Below are 20,544 nucleotides of genomic sequence, written 5' to 3'. Positions count from 1 at the left end.
AGGGTATGTCTGACAGGGGCAAAAGTTGATGACGTTGTAGAGCGGATATCATCTTTTAAGGGCACAAAAGGTGATATAGTTGTACACGTTGGCACTAATGATATCAAGAGTAGGAGACCGGCGGAATTACTTAACAAGTACAGGTCACTGATGAAAAAAGCCGGGAATTAGGGTTGAATTTGAAAGTGTCTGCAATTCTGCCCAGACACGATAGAAGGGAGTATATGATGAGAGCCTTGTCGATCAATTCGGCCCTGGAAAGATTGTGCAAGGCTCAAGGGATAGAATTTTTTTCAGCCTGGTCTGTACTTGTTAACAAGAGAGACTGCTTCTACAGGGATGGGATACACTTAAATAGAAAAGGTGCAAGAATATTTGCTGATGCTATCGAGGCAGTGTTAGGTGGGTCGGAAAATTGCTAGCTTGGGTGGATACAAAGACTAATAGTTTAACAGTAGCCACAGGCAGAGGTGAAGGTGATTCTTGCACAACTTCTATTACGATAAGTAGCGACCTGGATCAAGGGGTGTTGGTTTAATCTATCAACTTCCATCTGTCGTTGTGGAAGTTAATAGATTAAATAAATTTAAGGAGGAACTGGACAGGCATTTGGAAGGAATGGTGTGATATATACAGGGTGTTTCAGTTAAACGTTTCAGAACTTCCAAGAGGGGTAGGGTACATCCTGACAACTCGAAATCATATAGCAATGTGGGGTCGGAAATGCTTTCCTGAAGCGGTGTTGTACACAGAAGCACCATAAAGAAAAGAGACCGTAAGTGAGAAATCGTTTTAATAATACATGAAAAGAAGCAAAAGGTACATGGATTAAAGTAAGTGTTCGAAGTTTCTTCCATGGGCTACAATGCACGCCTCACATCTCCGACGCATGGACATCCGAACATTCTGGAATACTCCAGGTGAATTTCGAATTTCTTCGGCAGCTACTGCGATTCTTGCAACCAGCTCCTCAGCATTGTCAACAGGGGTGTCATAAACTAGCGATTTCATATGACCCCAGAAATAAAAATCAAGACATGATAGGTCGGGTGACAACTTTTGAGAGATGAACAGATTTCTGCATCGACGCAACAGACAATGTGGTTCCAACACGATGGAGCCCCTGCCCATTATAGCGGAGATGTTCGTAACTACCTGGATGTCACATTTGGTCAACAGTGGATCGGACGTGGTGGTCCCGTGCGTTGGCCTGCTCGGTCACCCGACCTATCATGTCTTGATTTTTATTTCTGGGGTCATATGAAATCGCTAGTTTATGACACTCCTGTTGACAATGCTGAGGAGCTGGTTGCAAGAATCGCAGTAGCTGCCGAAGAAATTCGAAATTCGCCTGGAGTATTCCAGAATGTTCGGATGTCCATGCGTCGGAGATGTGAGGCATGCATTGTAGCCCGTGGAAGAAACTTTGAACACTTACTTTAATCCATGTACCTTTTGCTTCTTTTCATGTATTATTAAAACGATTTCTCACTTACGGTCTCTTTTCTTTATGGTGCTTCTATGTACAACACCGCTTCAGGAAAGCATTTCCGACCCCACATTGCTATATGATTTCGAGTTGTCAGGATGTACCCTACCCCTCTTAGAAGTTCTGAAACGTTTAACTGAAACACCCTGTATATATATATATTTTTTTTTTTTTTTTGGCTGATGCTGCATAAGCTCATACACTTGCTTTCTTGCATCACATGCCACTACTACTGACTTCTAACCTCTCCTGACATAAATACATCACAAATATTGTGCCCTCTGCATAAAATAACTGCTTTTTTTAGGTCTTGGCATTACTTGTCTTGTAAGCAGCTGCTCACTCTGTTCAAATCTTAAATTTGCCCTACCATAGAATATGTTCCGACATCTGTTGTGGTGAACCCAAACCTCTCAGGCTTCTAGACTTCATTGAAAAGAAGAGGATAGTCAGGTTAATTAATGGCCCATCTCTTACTTAGTCTGTACACACTCTGTTTCATAAACATTCTGTTTCTGCTGTATGTTTATTCTGTAGGTAATTCCATGTGCAGCACTATTTTTCTGAATTGGCATCTGTATCCCTCCCCCTTTATTCTCCATATCAGTCTGAATATGAGCCACAACCAGTCAGCATTGATTTTCTGTTGCACTTCAAACTTACAGAAATAACTTTTCTTGTTCATTCAGTCTTTCAATTCTGGTTTCTGTAACAACCTTCTCTCATGTGTATTTCCTGAAAATTGTAATCTACGGAAATTCAAGTTTAATGTCAACAAGTATCTTCTGTCTTTTCAACATTCAATCCACAATACAGTAAGAAGTACTATAGGTTCTAATAACTTTCATATTTTGGTTTTTGTAAAAACAAAGCATTGTTTGTTACATATTGAAACAGTAACAAGCAATGTTACTGTTACTGTCTCATTTTAAGGTCTTCGTGCATAGAGCCAAGAGACATTTTACCTTACTTTGAACGTGATTAAGCATGTCTATAATTATGCCGCAAGATAAGGTAAAATTTCATTTATCATTGTTACATTTGTAGCTCCAGCGAACACTAAGTTTTTAATTATATTTAGCCATTTTATTGACTTAATTGTTATATTAAATTATTTTCTATAAGTAGCTTATAGTCCTACTCAAGCTCTTTGGTTTATTTTGAATTTAGATAGCGATTTTGAAAGTTAATACGTAGTGTCCATGGATTTACCAGTCATAACCTGCCACCATTGTTATACAATACAGTACAACATATATCCCGAACTAGATAGCATAAGGTTTAATGTAAAACTAGATAGCGAAACACGTAGCACTGTATTAGAAATCTGTTAGCTTAGTATAGTATTGTAATTATCAATTAATCAGTAAAATTTATTAATCTTATTAAATTTCATTGTCAATTGAATTGTACTTAAACGGAATCATGACCCAGAATAGAGCAGCAAAGCAATGCTCACAGATTAGCTAGAGTGCTGTGCCTCGGGGGAGAACTGAAGGGGGCAATTCTCCACCGCATCACAGTCTAAAAAAATGCGCGAAATGTGAAATGTTTTTCGAACCTGTCTAGAACAGGACATGATCTAACCTAGGTATAGACTGTGAGAAAATTAGGTACCAATTTATCATTCTGATGGGCATCTGTGAGAGTTTGAGGTGTAGGGTAGATGCCCTCGAGGAAGTTAATAAGAGGGGACCCTTCAAGCTCTCAGCTGCCTAACTCAACGCCAGAGCTCACTCCTGTGCATCAGGCAACATAGTGGCAATCTCAGAGGCACAGTGCACTGGTCCCACAGGACCTAGTTATTGTTGGTGACTCTATTGTCAGGGAGATGGGGAATATATTATGCAAAAATGAGAGGTGGAACAGGACCAGGGTATGTCTGCCTGGGGCAAAAGTTATGACATAGAGCAGATATCATCTTAAGGGTACAAAAGGTAATATTGTTGCATACTTTGGCACTAATGACTTTAAGAGCAAGAGATCTGCAGATTTAATTAACAAGTACAGGTCAATGTTGAAAAAAAGTCATACTATCGAGGCAGTGTTAGGTGGGTTGGAAAACTGCTAGCTTTGGGGGATTCACAGACTTGAATATTAACAATAGCCACAGGCAGAGGCGAAAGCGATTCTTTCTGGAAATGCATCCAGTTGACATGGGTGCACGGTGCAATGTTGAGTCAGTTTGGTGTGACAAACACTGGGAAAGAGAAAATGAGAATAGGAATGTGTTATAGGCCTAATGACTCTGATAAATACAACGAAAAATAGAGTGGGCCAGTAAATCAGAATGCCTTGTAATGGGGGATTTTAACTTTTCAAATATTGACTGGAACTTATGGGTTGGTCACTCGCACGCTAGCAAGAATTTTTTGTGGATTTACTGGAGGATTGTTTTCTAGAGCAACATGTTTAAGTGGCAACCAGAAGAAGTAATACTCTTGATCTGATTATCAGCAGTGGTGACTCATGCATTAGGAATTTGCAGATAAAGGAACCACTGGGTGCAGTGATCACAGTCTACTGATGTGGGATTTACTTACAGATGCAACTACCATCAAGGATAAAGGGAAGGGTTTTTTGTTTTCGTAAAGGTGACTACAGTGGTCTCGGACAGTTTTTGAATTCTATGCAGTGAGATCAACTGATGATGTTAAAAACGGCGAATTCTAAACGGCGGGCCTACAGGGAATTAATCTTGGAAGCTACTAGGCTTTTCATATCAACTAAGAAGTACTGTTCAAGATTTAGGCCTAAATGGATGTCAGATGAACTAATGAGGCTCGTAGCAGAGAAGAAAAATGCGTGGGATGCATATAAATTAGCAGGTGACACAAAAGCCTATGGCAGATATAAGCTAGTCTGTATTTGTTGTTGTTGTTATTTGATTTTTAGGAGCATTAGCAACTAAGGCCACAACAATTATTTAATATTGCTCAAGGAAATGCAGTGGTCATTCCCTGACCTTTCCGCATCCTCCGTATTTGGTGGTGACGGGCTCGAACCCCGGTTTAATCAAGCTAGTCTGTAATCAAGTCACAAAGGAGGTTAGGCAAGCAAAGGCTGATTAAATGAAACCCTTGGCAAAGGATACAAAGACTTCATTACTTATGTAAACTCTAGAAGGAAGAGGATGAATCAGATTGATCCTCTTGATGTTGGTGGTTCGACCGTTGATGATCCTTCTCAGATAGCTGAAAACTGAATGAGTATTTTGCTTCTACATTCACACATGAAGAATTCTGTAAGCAACGAGAGGACAGAAGTTTACTAAACTCTAACAGGGAGCTAAATGATTTTGTAATAACGGAGAGCAAAGTGGAGGAGAAATTGTTGAAGTTAAACATAAAAAATGCACCTGAGGCAGATGGAATCTGTCCAGTTATATTGAAGGAGGCAGCGAGAGAAGTAAGCAAATCCTTAGCCATAATTATGAGAGCATCCGGGGAGGTCCCCATGAACTGGAGATGTGCAAATGTATGCCCAATTCACAAAGGGGGTTCAAAGGGTGACACAAATAATTATATACCTGTGAATTTAACTTCTGTTCCGGGGAAAATAATGGAGTCACTGGTTAAAGAAGCGATGCAGGATCACCTAGACAAGACTGTAGTAATAGTTCAGACACAGCATGGTTTGTTAAGGGGAAGTATTGTCTGACCAATTTGATTGAATATTACGATGTGGTCACAAAGGAACTGGATGCAAAAAATAATTTTGATATCATATACTTGGATTTCTGGAAAGCTTTTGATACTGTTGCACATGGAAGATTGCTGTACAAATTGGAGTAGTATGGCATTAAGGGCAAGTTGCTGCAATGGATAAAGGGGTGGTTGAGTGGGAGATGGCAAAGATTGGTAATAAATTGACACTTCTCTATATGGACTAATGTTATTAGTGGAGTCCGCCAGGGTTCAGTGCTGGAGCCATTGTTGTTTTGTGTATTTATTAATGATATTGATGAAGGTATATCAGTCTTAATGTCGAAGTTTGCAGGTAATACAAAGGTTGGCAGGGTTGTTAATGACACTAAAGACAATATGCTACTTCAACAGGATCTAGAAAAGTTAGGCAGATTCACTGAGAAGTGGCAACTGAAGTTTAATATTGACAAATGCAAAGTACTGCATATGAGTAGCAATAACCCACGAAAAACGTACCAACTATGTGGTACTACACTCAGGAATTTGGAGAATGAAAAAGACTTGGGGGTAATTGTGCAGTCAGATATTAAGTTCTCTGAGCAGTGCAGATGGGCTGCCAGAGCAAGTCATGGAGTTTTGTTAATGATGTATAGAAATTTTGCTAGCAGAGACAAGGAGGTGGTATACCTTTGTATAAGGCAATGGTCAGACCACTCCTTGAGTACCGCGTACAGGTCTGGAGGCCTCATTTTAGGAAGGATGTAGAGTTGCTAGAATGAGTATAGAGAAGGGCAACAATACTGGTGAGGGGAACAAAGGAGTGCTCTTACAAAGAAAGGCTTAAGATCTGCAAATTGCAGCATATGGAGACTAGGTAGCTGCATGGTGATCTGATTGAGGTGTACAAGGCCTTGTTATTATTGGTTTTTAGGAGCATTAGCAACTAAGGCCATATTGCTTCGGGGATATGCAGTGGTCATTCCCTGACCTTTCTGCATCCTCTGTATTTGGTGGTCACGGGCTTGAACCCCGGTCTAATCAAGAAGCATGTGCTACGCACTGCTGCTCCTGCCCACCTGGCTACGGAGGCGCCTACAAGGCCTTGAAGAGTTTGAGCAGGCTCAGTGCTGATGGGATACTTCCACTTGCTGAGATTAGGAACCTGAGGGGGCATAGATTCAAATTGAGGAAAAGCAGTTGTAGAATAGGTGTGCGGAATGTTGCCTTTAGCCAGTGGAAGAATGTTGCCTTTAGCCAGTCAATTTCCACAACAACAGATGGAAGTCTGGAACAGACTTCCATCTGTTGTTGTGGAAATTGATACCTTAGATAAATTTAATGGTGAAATAGACAAACATTTGGTGTGACCGGATGGATGAAATAGGAAGGGTTTTTTTTTTTTTTTTGGCTGATGCTCTGTAAACTTGCTTTCTTGCATCATATTCCTCAACTAATGCTAATGCTAAAAGTGATAATTATATTCATATATGGTAGTTTTAGGTTCATTTATAATTTAGTAAATTCATAGCGTTTTTTTAATTTTATAGAGCCAATTTAAGTTTGATAGTTTCTGATTACCATTTGTTTACCATAAATTTTAAGTATACAGTTAGCAGATAATTCCACTGTTTGTGGAAGCAGCAGCTTATAAATATGATTCTATAGACAGAACATTTTTTAGTTTTGTTACAGTATCAGAAAGCACGCTTTGATATGCTCTATGAAGAATTAATACGAAAGAAGGAAATAAGAGCAAAATTACAAATTGAAGTGTCTTCTATGGAGAAAGAACTTCTTCAGCGTAAACTTCAAAGAAATGTTCTAACAGAAGTGAGTAAGATGGTTTTAGATGTCTTTTAGCTTAGTAATATTAATTAAATAGCAGCATATGATTTTTGAAATGAGAGTTGTTGCCAATCACATGCACTATTTACTATCATTTCAAGAACTGTTGCTAGATACAGTATGGTCCAGGATAAAGTATATTGAAGTTAAGCAATCCGTGTTGTGTTGTTTGTGCCAAGGCACCAATCTTCTGTTTGTCTGGCCTTGGTTATAGCTAGAAACCTTATGAAGTTTGTCTATTGGTGGCTCTCAAGAAAAGATTTTTATTATAGGGCATTCTTTCTATTCTTATGGAGTAGGCTGAGAAGCTGGTCACAGTGTGAAAATTCTATATGAATGTTTCCAAGTGGAATTCAATAAAGATCCATCCACCAAGTGATCAACTTTAGTGAATAACTTTAAGCAGATGGGTTACATTTTGTTCCAGTGTAAAAACATAAGTGGAACAAAACATAAGTCTCCACAGATAACATTAATATGAAGGTAGTGAATAAAAAAATCTTATGGTCACCTAGGAAAAGTCTGCAGTGTGTAGCAAAGGAACTTAATATGAAAAAGATTGTCTGTTCCCCTTTTAGGAGCTTTTCATAGCATATGCAGGTGAGTAACCAGCTATAAATACAGGATTTGGATCAAAGATATTTGTTTTGTGCTCACAGTCTTGCAAATGTGCACAAAAATGAATATTTTCTCTGCACATTGTGCACTCCATTGATGTTTGGTTTTCTGAGAGAAATGGAATGGTTTCTCTTTGAAAGACCAATTAAGTGTGTTATGCATTCTCTGCAGAGTGACAAAGTAACTGTGTGAGGTGGCATCTTAGGCCATGATCTCATCAGAACTTTTTTTGGAAGATGAACAATGAAGCCATGTTACTGTGAGCTAAGAAAGATACCACCAGCTGATTTTCTTGTCCTTTGTTCAAGATTTGCAAAGATCTTTTCATACCAGAAATTTGCCTTTCTGTCCACAATTTCTCCAAGGTGGTACTACTGCACATGCTGCTAGGGAAATGCTGCAGCTCTCAAACAGCACTTTCCACTGCATGTAATTTCCAAGAGCACTGACTATTCATTCCCTCCAAATTAGTGAACTTACACTGTCTGATGCTTATTTGTAGGGCATACTGGAGGAATGTGTGTAGAGAGAACCAATGCCCCATAGCATTACACAGTTGAAAAATAGCATTAGACAATGTGCTCCAGTCAATTTAAAGGACTGCATTAAGAAAATGTTTAATAAACTACAGTGTCAGAATGAAACATGCATAGAGCATAATTGTGCATATTTACAACATGTAATTGTTAGAAAGTTATAATGTTATGTGTTCTGCTTCAGATAATTCAGAAATAAGTAATTCTTTTCTTTCATTTTGGTATACTTTTCATTCTGGGCCATAACTGTATTATAGTTTGAGTAACTTTTTTTTTTTTTTTGAAAATTGTGCTACATTAAAACATTTTCTTTCCTCCCTTAACACAGTTTATTTTTAATTAAACTTCTTTTAAGTCCTTGGTTCACTTTACAAACAGTAAAATTTTGTTGTGATGAACATTACTCAATTATTTTAACTTTTTTGTAGTGATTGTGAGTTTCTGGACATAGAAGAAATAAAAGAAATTATAGTAAAACTAAAATATGTGGAAAATGCAGGTATTGATAAAATAAATAATGAGTTACTAAAATATGGAAGAGAAAAGTTAACTACAGAATTAACAGAAATATTGAAGCAAATTTTTAAAGAACATTCCAAGTATTTCACAAAAATATATAAAATCAGTAAATAAAAAAGAAGATAAGCAGTTTCCAGAAAATTATAAGAGTATTGATTTAATAAACACATCCTTGAAACTATATTCTTTATGGAACTGATCTTTTCTGCAAATGATATTACCTATACAAAGGTAATATCAGAAAAATTAAACAAAATTATAGAAATAAAATGAAGAGCAGCAAGAATTTAGATAAAATAGATCATGCATAAGTGCAATATATATGACAAAGAAGATAAATATATGTATCAGTAAAGTGTAATAGACAAATTTATGTTTCATAGATTTAACAAACTCTTTTGATAGAATAAAATTAAAAGATGTAATATAAATCTTAATGTGCAAAGCTATTCAACATTTAATGGAAGTAATTAGAAATATACAGTATGAGTCAAACATCTGGAATCAATGATACAGGTATATAATTTAAAGATGCTCAAAGTGACCAACTTCTTGCACCACACAAAGGTCCAAATGGTTAAGCCACTCCTGCCACATGTTCTATGACATGGCTGTGGGTCATGGTCATGCAATAATCTCCAATGAATTGTTGCAATTCCTAGAGATCAGTGGGCTTCTGTTGTATACCCAGAACTTTTCATCCACAAAAATAAATTCTAGGGGATCAGATTTGGGTACCCTAATGTATATTCAGTAGTTGCTCTATAACCAGTCCAATTAGGGAAATGTTTATCAAACCAGTGTCAAATGTAAATGGGGTAGTGTAGTGGCACACAATCTTGTTGGAACCACATAACCCTGGAATTGATCTCCACAATCACAATTTCCATCTCCAAAAATTCCCCCAGCATAGTGAAGTAGTCAGTTGCTGTTGGTACTTGGCGTAAAAAAAGGCCATATATTAACCTGTCTCTTCAGATCCCACAACTCACTATGATTTTTTGGTGAGTTGTGGGATCTGAAAGATACCACCGGGTCCTTCTTAAAAATTATCCCACCAATACAATGTGTATTGATGGTGACCCACCATCGACAAGTCTGTTTATTGCAGGTACCATTGAGATGGAACATCTAATTGCTAAAGCGAACATATTCTGGGAAGGTAGAATCCTCATTAGCATTATTAGAAACATATGATGCAAGAAAGCAAGCTTATGCAGCAACGACAAAAAAAAAAAAAAAAAAACTACCTATTTTGCCCATCCATTCTCTCCAAAAGCTTGTCCAGTTCTTTGAATTTAGTTAAGCTATCAACTTCCACAACGATAGATGGAAGTTTGTTCTAGCAATCAACTACCCGCTGGCTAAAGGCAAATTTCTGCACATCTATTCTACAACTATCTTTCCTCAGTTTGAATTTATGCCCCCTCGGGTTCATAATTTGAGCAAGAGGAAGATCCCATCAGCATTGAGCCTGCTCAAAACCATTCAAGGCCTTATATTCAAGGTCTGCCAGGGGCAAAGGTGGATCTAGAGCAGTTATCATCTTTTAAAGGCACAAATGGTGATATTGTTGTATGTATTGGCACTAATGACTTTAAGAGTAGGAGACCGGCAGAATTACTAAACAAATACAGGTCACTATTGAAAAAAAAGCCGTGAATTAGGGTTGAATTTGAAAGTGTCTGCAATTTTGCTCAGACACGATAGGAGGGAGTATATGATGAGAGCCTTGTTGATCAATTCGGCCCTGGAGAGATTGTGCAAGGCTCAAGGGGTAGAATTTTTCTCAGCCTGGTCTGTGCTTGTTAACAGGAGAGACTGCTTCTACAGGGATGGGATACACTTAAATAGAAAAGGTGCAAGAATATTTGCTGATGCTATCGAGGCAGTGTTAGGTGGGTCGGAAAATTGCTAGATTGGTGGGATACACAGACTAATAGATTAACAGTAGCCACTGGCAGAGGTGAAAGTTATTCTTGCACTGCTTCTATTGGAATGAGCAGCAGCTTAGAAAAAAAGATGCAGGGGATTTCAGAGACTGCTGGGAGTCATTGTGTACAAGTAAACACACGGGTTGTGTTAGGGTAGCTAAGAATAGGAACAGGAGCATGTATACTTGCTCCTGTTCACCAATGCTAGGAGTTTGGTAAATAAATTTGATGAATTTCAGGTATTGCTCAAAACATCAAAGGCAGATATTGTTGGGATATCAGAGACGTAGTGTCACACAGATATAAGGAATGCAGAACTGGAATTTGGTGAGTACAATGTGTACAGGAAGGATAGACAGAATAGAAAGGGAGGAGGGGTTATGCTATTAGTTAAGAAACACATAAAATTCAAGGAGGTACAGCCAGTCGACATTGCTGGACAGTGCAGTGTCAAGTCATTTGGTGTGACATTAGCAGTGAGAAATCAAAATTGAGAGTAGCAGTGTGTTATAGGTCTGATGAGTATAATAAAAACTGTGCAGGTAAATAGAGTGGACCAGTAAATCAGAGAGTCTTATAATGGGGGATTTTAATTCCCCAGATATACACTGAATATGTGGGTTGGTCACTCACAAACGCAAGCAAGACTTTTGTGGATTTTTTGGATGATTGTTTTCTACATCAGCATGTTCGGGAGGCAACTAGAGGGAGTAATACTCTTGATTTGATTATCAGTAGTGATTCTTCATGCATTAAGAATCTGCAAATAAAGGAACCACTAGGTGGCAGTGATCACAGTGTGCTGAAGTGGGATTTACTCAAAGAGGTAACTACCATCACGGGTAAAGGGAAGGGTTTTTGCTTACGTAAAGGCAACTACGGAGGTCTGAGAACCAACTGTTCGGTGGAACCAACTGAGACAGTTGGTCCCACTGTAAATTCTATATGGTGGGACCAACTGATGATCTTACCAACAGCAAATTCAAAATGGGAAACATTCAAAGAATTAATCTTGGAAACTACTAAGCTTTACATACTAACTAAGAAATATTGCTCAAGGTTTAGGCCTAAATGGATGTCAGATGAACTGATGAGTCATGTGGCAGAGAAGAAAAATGCATGGAATGCATAAAAATTAATGGGTGACATGGAAGCCTACATTAGATATAAGCTGGTCTGTAACCAAGTCACAAAGGAGGTTAGGTAGATTATGAGAAATCTTTGGCAAAGGATGAAAAGAAAAACAGCAAAGAGTTCTTTACCTATGTAAACTCTAGAAGGAAAGGGATGAATCAGATTGGTCCATTGGATATCTATGGTGCAACTGTTGATGATCCTGCTCAAGTGGCTAACAAAATGAGTATTTTGCATCTACATTCCCATATGAGGAGTTATTCAGGGAGGGGAATGCCAGAGGTGAGCTAGATGATTTTGTAATAACTGAGAAGAAAGTGGAGGAGAAATTGTTGAAGATAAACATAAGAAAGGCACCTGGGGTGGATGGGATCTATCCAGTTATATTAAAGGAGGCAGCAAAGGAAGTAAGCAAACCCTTAGCCATAATTATGAGAGCTTCCTTGGAATCAGGGCAGGTACTCATGGACTGGAGATGTGCAAATGTGATCCCAATTCACAAAGGAGGATCAAAGGGCGGCACACAAGTAATTATAGATCTGTTAGTTTAACTTCTGTTCCAGCGAAATTACTGGAGGCACTGGTTAAAGAAGCACTGCAGAATCATCTAGACAAGACTTCAGTTATAGCTCGGCCACAGCATCGGTTTATTAAGGGGAAGTGTTGTCTGACCAATTTGATTTTATACGGTGATGTGGTCACAAAGCAACTGGATGTAGGGAATTACTTTGATATCATATATTTGGAGCTTAGAAAGGCTTTTGATACTGTTGCACATGGAAGACTGCTGCACAAATTGGAGCAGTGCGGCATAGGAGGCAAATTGCTGCTATGGATAAAGGAATGGTTGAGCGGGAGAAGACAGAGAGTGGTAATCAATGGACACTGCTCTTCGTGGACTAATGTTATTAGTGGAGTCCCTCAGGGTTCAGTGTTGGGTCCATTGTTGTTTTCTGTATTTATAAATGATATTGATGATGGTATATCAGGCTTATGTCCAAGTTTGCAGACGATACAAAGGTTGGCAGAGTTGTTAATGACACTAATGACAGTATGCTGCTGCAACAGGATCTAGAAAAGTTGAGCAGATGGGCTGAGAGGTGGCAAATGAAGTTTAACATTGATAAAAGTAAAGTACTACATATGGGAAGCAGTAACCCCAGAGTAATGTATCAACTCTGTGGTACTACACTGAGGGTGGTAGAGAATGAAAAGGACCTGGAGGTAATTGTGCAGGCAGATATGAAGTTTTCTGAGTAGTGCAGGTGGTCTGCAAGCGTACCTCGTGGTGTCTTGTCAATGATATACAGGAAATATTTTAACAGGGATAAGGAGGTGATTATCCCCTCGTGTATGGCGATGGTCAGGCCACACCTTGATTACTGTATACAGGTCTGGAGGTCTCATTTTAAGAAGGATGTAGAGCTATTGGAATGAGTACAGAGAAGGGCAACAAGATTAGTGAATGGAACAAAGGGTTGCTCTTACAAAGAAAGGCTTAAGTTTTGCAGATTACAGTGTTTGGAGACTAGGCACTTGCAAGTTTATCTGATTGAGGTGTATAAAGCCTTGAATGGTTTTGAGCATGCTCAATGCTGATGGGATTCTTCCTCTTGTTCAGAATAATCACCTGAGAGGGCATAAATTCAAATTGAGGAAAGACAGTTGTAGGATTGATAGATGTGTGGAAGTTTGCCTTTAGCCAGCGGGTAGTTGATTCGTAGAACAGACTTCCATCTTTTGTTGTGGAAGTTGATAGCCTAAATAAATTTAACAGGTATTTGGAACCAATGGGGGGGTGAAATCGGAGCTTTTTTTTTGGCTGATGCTGCATAAGTTTGCTTTCTTGCATCATGTGCATCTACTAATGCTAATATACATCAGTCAGATCACCTTGCAGGTGCCTAGTCTCCATGCATTGCAATTTGCAGAACTTAATCCTTTCTTGGAAAGATCACCCCTTTGTTCCCTTTACCAATCTTGTTTCCCTTCTCTGTACTTGGTCTAGCAACTCTACGTCCTTCTTAAAATGAGGCCTCCAGACCTGTATGTAGTACCCAAGGTGTGGCCTGACCATTGCCTTATATAAAGGGATAATCACCTGCTTATCCTTGCTAGCAAAATTCCTGTATATCATTGATAAGACTCCATTACCTCATCTGCACTGCTCAGAAAAGTTCATATCTGACTGCACAATTACCTCCAGGTCTTTTTCATTCTCCAAAACCCTGAGTGTAGTTGGTACATTTCTGTGAGGTTACTGCTACCCATATGCAGTGCTTTGCATTTGTCAATGTTAAACTTCAGTTGCCACTTCTCAGCCCATCTGGCCACCTACTTTTCTAGATATTGTTGCAGTAACATGCTGTCATTAACAACCCTGCCAAACTTTGTATCATCTGCAAACTTGAACATTAATCCGATATACCTTCATCAAAACTGAACAGGCCTTCAGTTCTGGGCTCCATAGATAAACAATAAAGAATACAGTTCAACTGGAAAAACAGTAACTAAGTTTAATAGGGCTGAAAATAATAAATGAGAGAAGTAATTAAATAGAAACTTTTGAGATTAAGGATCTTTTCGTCAGCTATAAAAATACATACTTAAAACATAAAAAACATTATAAATGGAATATGCCGAGCATGGTCATGTCAGGCAAACAGAGCGTGCATGAGGATGTGTACCTAATTTTAAAACATATACTTGACAGAACTAAGTGATTGTTGCTGTGAATGCAATGTGCACACATGAGCTGATAGCCAGCATTTGTCGCATTGCAACAGTACAGCCTCTATGATTGGGTGTAGCTGCATGCCTCTATTGCGATTGAACTATGCTATGGCAACCAGATATGTGAAGTGACTCAAGCCACAGTCCTTGATGGTAGTGGCACAATTGGCCAACGACCTCAGTATCATGCCTGGGATTGAGGTCACGCTACATGGACTAATAGTGCTCTACAACTGCAGAGTGCACAGAGTCGGCCGTTCAAATGGCTGAACCAGCCATTCAAATGACAGTTTGCAAACTGCCAGTTGTCTTATTAGTACACACTTAGGATCTGCCATTTTAAATTCATCCGCAACCTGTCTCTGCATGCAACCCTTATATCACACAGAAGAATTATGTTCCACTTGTTCATCCATTATTTTCAGTGTCATGTGACTGAAAACAAAAATAATAAAAAAAGAAGTGCTCAATATGGCATTTAAAAAATTACATGTATCATTGATTCTAGACATTTGTTGTGTGCTGTATATATGAACCATAAGTGCATAATCAAAACAGATCAAGGAAATTTCTATTAGAAGTAATTAATAAAGAAGTAATAAACTAAAGGGATAAGACAAAGAGACATTGAGTCCTATTTTCTTTAGTCCGATAATGGATGAGTTAATGAATTAAATAAATTAAACGAGAAATTAGAATAAGAAACTAAATATCTTCTACACAAATATTGCAGTACTAATGACAGAAATTGAAAGTGACTTGCAAGGAATGGTACATATCTTTAATTGAGACAAATAATGCTACTTAATTTTAATATGGAAATAACTGTAGGAAAAACTTAATTTGAGTAGACTAGGATTGAAGCCCCTGACTGCTAAATACAGTCAACCTGCCAACCAGCACTGGACTAGCATGGCAGATTATGGTCCATTTCCCTCAACATGAAATGTTGAGGAAGCTTCCATCCTGCAGTGGGTTGATAATGTTTACCTTTACCTTATTTTTTACATGAAGAAATATAACAAGCTTTAAAAGTGAATAGAATATTGTTAGAAAAAGTTGGGTTAAATAATATAATTTGGAATAAACCAGTCAGGATGCTAAAGTTAAAATATATAAAACTATAGTAAGACCTTTAATAAATGTATGCTGCAGCAAAAATGAAACTGTATAAATAAAAACATTAAGGAAAATAACTAATAAAACATTTAAAAAAATACAAAATTAAAAGTAAGGAAATAATACAAAATACAGTCAATTAATGAGTGGATATATAACAAGAAAAAAGAATGGGAGAAACATATAGATATAATGAAGAATGATAGGCATACAAAAATATTGAAAAACTGGCAATTCATAGGCAAACAAAGTAGAGGAATACCAAGAAGTTGGAAGAAGTTGGTGAAAGATTAATGGGAAAAGAGGATTATTCAACATAGTGCCAAAATAAAGAATGAAATTATAAAGTAAACCACATGCCCATTCTTTTATTTGTTGTTATATTTTTTTTTGACATGTCATAAAAAGGTTTAGAAGGCCAAATCAATAATAATAATAATAATAATAATAATATCAGTAACATGATAAACTAATAAACTTTAGATAAAGTAAGTGATATGAGTTTCAGCTATGGAAGGTAAGGAAAGTATGAAAATTATTGTTGACTATATAATAGTAGTTTTATTTAATTAAAAAGAAACTGTTGAATGAACAATGATTATTAAATTTTGAATTAGTAAATAATTAATTACACAGATGACAGAACTGCAGAAACTTAGAGAAGAAAATAGAAAACTTCGTGTGGAGTGCTTCTGCTTATCAATGGAAGTGGATCTTCAGAATAAAAGCCAAGGTCAGTGATAATATGCATTTTTTAATAATGTGTATAAATATACATTATTAAGAAGTGTATAATGTGCATTTTAAATTAAATTTTTTAATATTTTTTCCTTTTCTTTAATTAAGATTTTTTTGTGGTGTGAATGTCATTTAATCATTTTATTTGTAATTCATTATTCATTTCAAGAGCTTCCATGGCGAGTGGATTTGCCACCCATTTGGTAAGATCTAGACTTCAACAATCTCATTTAATCACCAAGGGTTTTTTCAAGTAGGAATCGATAGACCAGTCTTGAGTAGAATTATGTAGTTTCCTCAGGATCTTTTCATCACAGTTTCCAGATTCATACAGTTTGCAGATATGCTGCAATTCCAAATAGTAGAAGGCCGTAGCAGATGTTCCTTGAAAATTCAAGGTCTCACATTTCCATAGTTGCAATGTTCTCAAGTTGAATTGCAACCCCAAACACATATAAGATCAGAAACACTTTCAGATGAAGAACACTTAAATAAAAAAAAAAGTATATATAAAAAAAAACCAAAAACAATTAAGAATGAAAAATTAAATGAAATTCAGCCTAACTTATTTCACTTGAAAGAAAGCCCTTAATTTATTGTTTAAAAAAGTTGGCCTGAATTTTATACAGGGTTGACATACTGGTGCATGCATGTGTGTGACAGAGAGAGAGAGTAAGAGAAAAATATAAATGCAAAAAGAAGTGTTACCTAATTTAGTAAACCTTATCATTTGTTTTTTGGTATATGGGCATAGCACTTAAGTGTATATGCGAAAATTTTCACAAGACCATTCTATAAAAACAATAAACCTGTTTTCTCAAACTGAGTGTGGTTTTGTTGTGAAGGAAAAAAAAAAAGGAAAGAGAAATTGAATTGAAATGAGAGACAGAAAAAAAATCAAATCAACCATCCTTGGTAGTCATTTTCCTAAAGACTCACTTTTGCTTAAACCTGCAATGGTCCGTAATAGGTTCCTTGTGTAAAAAATCTTTATGCAAAAATTATTGATTTAAGGTTAAAACTTTCTCTACTTTCCTAGAGATAGTTTTGCTGGTATACTTTTTGAAGTTAAATTTATGGTTTTTGTAGAGTAACTGCATGCTAAAGTGCCTTTCAGGTGCTGTGTGACCATTTTTGCAACTATTTTTGTTTAGTCCTAATGCACCTCACAAGTGCTTCCCAAAAAAAAAAAAATAAATAAATAAATAAAATATATAAAAAAAAAAATATATATATACACACTGGTGTTCAAAGAAAGTGCATGACCCTTAAAATGGTAATTGTCATCTGAATAACGTAAGTATATGGCAAAATTTCTTACAGATTGCATCAGATAAGATTGACACATGTAGGTGATGACGTAATATTGCATCAGCTGTTACTTTCAGCTATATAAGCACGCTCTGCAAGAGTTGCAGGCATTTCTTGCTTGTGTCAGGATGATGAGTTACATGCAGTTGACACCATGAAGAAAGAGTGCTATTGTTGATGTGAGAAAGGATGTTCTTCATTTCATATTTCTTATAGAGTGTCTTGTAATCAGTCGACAGTGAGTAGATTTCTTCCCAAACTCAAGAATACTGGTTCTGCTAATAGGAAAAAATGAACTGGATGCAAACGAGTCTCTATGCCAAAACAGGACCGCATTTTGAAGCTTATACCTTAAAAACCATAAAGCTTCTTCGTCTGAGCTGAAAAGAGAATGGGAAGAACATACAGGAGTGGTAGCAAGTGCAGTAACAGTCAGAAGATGCCTCTTCAAAAATGGACTTGTAGCCTGTCATCCTAAGAAGAAGCCCTCACACAAAATATGAAAAAGACCCGATTAATTTGGTGGAAGGAGCATATCAAATGGACCCCCAAGCAGTGGAAGTCGGTTATTTTCTCCGAAGAGAAGACATTCAACTTGCATGGCTCTAATGGGAGACAAATGATTCGCTGTAGACGTGGTGAAGAATACCATCCAGACTGTATGGTGTCTACAGTGAAATTCCCTACCAGCCAAATGATATGGGGGTGCATTTCGTATCATGGAGTAGGTCACCTGCAGTTTATAAAAGGTTCTGTAAATGCCAATGGATACCTGGCTATATTGGAAGGCAAATTGCTGCCAACCGTTAGAGACCATTTCAACCTGCCAAGTAACTGCATCTATCAGGACGACTTGGCTCATGTGTTTACATTTGTTACAGGTGAAAAAATGGTTGGAATAACGGTCCATTACAACTCTTATCTAGCCAGAAAACAGCCTGGACCCTAATCCTATAGAGAACTGTTAGCATCGTGTGGAATCTGCAGTTGTCAGAAAGAAACCAAAGACCCTTCGTGAACTTTAGGAAGCCATAATTCGTGTTTGGAACTATGAACTATCAGTTGATTAATTATCTTCAGAAATTTGTCTTGTCAATGCCTAGAGGTGTGCTGCTGTCATCAAGTGGTTCAACTAAATATTAGTTTGAACCTGGTGAACTTTTCATTTTGTTTTCCATTTAAAATGATAAACTGGAGCAAATTGAGGGCTTCTGATAACATTTCAGCCATAATTGTCATGTTTACCAAAACTGTTGAATAAAGGTTGCAAATGCTCATTTTGGAATATTTTGAGAGCACCTTTCAAATATTACTTAGCTTTGCCTTAACTATTAATAAATATCTTTTGTTTATATTTCTATTTGTGATGCTAGTCATTAATGTAAAATACCATCGAAATGTGAAATTCCTAGGTGATGCACTTTCTTTGAATACCAGTGTATATATATATATTGTATTATTTAAGTATTTTGATAGTTTCAATAAGTAATTAAATGTGATTTATGGACTTCATATATTATGATGTGTGTGCGTGCATGCGTGTGAGAGAGAGAGAGATAAGCAGAAATATATTTGAATGCAAAATTTTGTACAATGCTCAAAATTTGAAATAAGAGTGTTTCAATTAAAAGACACTGGGTCCTTCTCATTTATTTTTGGGTTCAGGCTATATATTATCTGGACCTTTTTCATCCTATACATGTCAAAATTTTTGTATTTGGTGTTAAAACTGGACGGAGTGTTATCAATTAGATTTTAAGATTACCAGATTTAAAATTTGCTTAATCATCTGGTGATACTTTTAGACTAAACCCCATCCTTGGTTTAGTCTAAAAGTATCACCAGTATAGTTCTGATTTGAGAATAAATTGATTTGTTTTTAAGGAAAAAACAAAACAAACACAATAGTTTTATCTCATGTTCACTCTTCAGCATGTGCAGATAGCTGTTTATAACAATTAGCTTGTAGAAGGGCAGTTTGTGCTACATCTGTGAGCTGTTAGATGACAACTGAAGTTTAACATTGACAAATGTAAAGTACAGTCGGTCCTCGTATAACACATGTTTACATTACACGAATTCGATCATACACGATTTATAAATAGGGGAACGTTATCTTATATAACACGAACCGAATCGAAAGCGGAATCACCCCAACTGAACGCAACATGATAGGAATGAAGAAGTTTCTGGAAATATATTTATGTGTTTATATCAGTGAAGGGGAAACACATTTCACCATAATAACGTAAAAACCAACACAATTCCAGCTATCGATATAATCGCAAATGCAATTAGATGGAGTTTACTACCAGTTTATAACAGATTCCACTAGCAGAAACGCAACTGGAAATTGTTTTTATTGTTTTATATTAGTAACCCCTAGAAATGTGCTTTAGTAAAATGTGAGGTGTTAATAGTGTATCTTGGCCTCTACGGTGTTGTTTATTCAGTTGCTACACGCGCCCAGCTTTGTTTATGTGTATCAAGCGTGCCTCCTCGTTTTGTAATTGTGCTTTATTCCCTAAAAATTAGTAAAATATTTAAAAGGTGTGAAAAGGAAGCGTCCTGGCGAAGACACTGCAGATTCAGAGGGGGAAAAAAAAGCAATATCGATAAACAGAGGCGGACTGTGTCAAAAATTCTTACCCGGGAAAATTTATAGTGGCCTCATACTACGGTTTATGGCCAAAATCACACAGGCCTCCGGCCCACCGGGATTTCCTGGGTAAGGCTTATGGCCAGTCCGCCTCTGTCGATAGAGAAAAAATATGAAATTGTGAAACGCTTTGAGCGAAATGAAAGCATGTGCTACAGACATAAATGAGGCAACGCCGAGAATTACAAAGAATGCGGAGAAAATAAAAACAACTTTCATAGCGGGAACAACTCAAAGTGTAATTAAAATCCATTAGATTAAG

The 20,544-nt window shown here is 37.1% G+C and overlaps 1 protein-coding gene across 1 annotated transcript in view; it reads left to right on the top strand.

Annotated features, from left to right (window-relative positions):
• Positions 1 to 20,544, top strand: part of LOC150081320 (TGF-beta-activated kinase 1 and MAP3K7-binding protein 3-like) — a 121,117-nt gene that overhangs the window by 25,699 nt on the left and 74,874 nt on the right. Inside the window, exons 3-4 of the mRNA XM_090380164.1 lie at positions 6,818 to 6,966; positions 16,211 to 16,307. Coding sequence (XP_090236290.1) covers positions 6,818 to 6,966; positions 16,211 to 16,307 — 246 coding nt within the window. The remainder of the gene's footprint in view (positions 1 to 6,817; positions 6,967 to 16,210; positions 16,308 to 20,544) is intronic.

This window comes from Mastigoproctus giganteus, chromosome 8 (genome assembly GCF_048544385.1).
Source record: "Mastigoproctus giganteus isolate SK-2022 chromosome 8, ASM4854438v1, whole genome shotgun sequence".
Taxonomy (NCBI): domain Eukaryota; kingdom Metazoa; phylum Arthropoda; class Arachnida; order Uropygi; family Thelyphonidae; genus Mastigoproctus; species Mastigoproctus giganteus.
This window is presented reverse-complemented; position numbering and strand designations above follow the sequence as displayed.